General features: G+C 56.7%; 1 protein-coding gene across 1 annotated transcript in view; it reads left to right on the top strand.

The window, feature by feature from the left end:
* Positions 1 to 473: 473 nt before the first annotated feature.
* Positions 474 to 1,042, top strand: part of LOC132003260 (zinc finger protein 624) — a 42,069-nt gene continuing 41,500 nt past the window's right edge. Inside the window, exon 1 of the mRNA XM_059378586.1 lies at positions 474 to 890. Coding sequence (XP_059234569.1) covers positions 474 to 890 — 417 coding nt within the window. The remainder of the gene's footprint in view (positions 891 to 1,042) is intronic.

The raw sequence follows: 1,042 nt of genomic DNA on the forward strand, positions 1-1,042 counted from the left end.
GAGAAAGTTCTAGATAAAAACCCCAGAAATTATAATGAAAGCATTATAATTTTTCATACAAGAAAGACAAGCAAAAGTGCACACACACACTTACCAACTCTACTGGCATCCGAAGTTTCAGCTAATTTGCAAAAGGCCTGTATCTTCTATAATTGACAAGAGGTGGTGTCATCTTTTGCCTCTTTCGTGCTAATGCTTGACACATAGTTATAGCCTCTCAATACAAGTTTGTTCAATTTGAATAGATTTTTTTAAGTCACCCAAACTGTCGATAAACACATCCAATTTCCTCTTAAGCCAGACAAAAAAAGTAGAAGAAGAAAAAGAAGAAAAATGGGGGGCCAAAAAACCCCACAAAAAACCAAAACCACAAACGCTCCGCGCTGAGGATTCCGGGCGCTGTAGTTCGGTAGCCCGACTGCGCAGGCGCACTGGCTTGCCTGGTGGCCGGCCCCGCCAAGCCGGCGCCATTGATGGAAGCGGTCTCGTCCGGCTCTGTGAGTGCCCGCAGTTGTCCTCAGTTCGGCAGCCAGGTACTCATTGCCCCCGGCGCCGGCCCCGGTTCTCCGCTGCCCCTCCCTCGGCGCTTGGCTCCCGGCGGCGTCCGGGGCGTGGCCGGTCCCTCCGGAGTCCCTGTCCCTGAGCCGACACGCCCACCTGAGAGGCGACTGGGGCTGGGCCTCCTGCCTGGCTTTCCGCTCGGTCTCCGGCTGGCCTGGCTCGGGAGCCGTCGGTGTCCTCGGCTCGGGCGCGGGGCCCCGGCTTGCGTGGTTCGACCGGGGCTGGCCTTCTCTTCCCAGTCCCGCGCCTTTGACGGAGGGAGGAGGGGGACGCCAGATGTGCTCCTTGGGGAAGGGGGCGACCGGGGAGGAAGGAGTCTTCCTGAAGCGGCGGGGACGGACCGGTTTCACACCTGGTGACCTGACAGGCGGACGAACTCCTGTCCTTCTGTGCCCGGGGCAGTTTTTCCCTGCCTCGTTTTATGGCACTTCACATCATCACTTTTAAGTCCCTTGTCTCTCCCTGACGTGGTAATGGCACC

Source organism: Mustela nigripes, chromosome 16, assembly GCF_022355385.1.
Source record: "Mustela nigripes isolate SB6536 chromosome 16, MUSNIG.SB6536, whole genome shotgun sequence".
Classification (NCBI taxonomy): Eukaryota; Metazoa; Chordata; class Mammalia; order Carnivora; family Mustelidae; genus Mustela; species Mustela nigripes.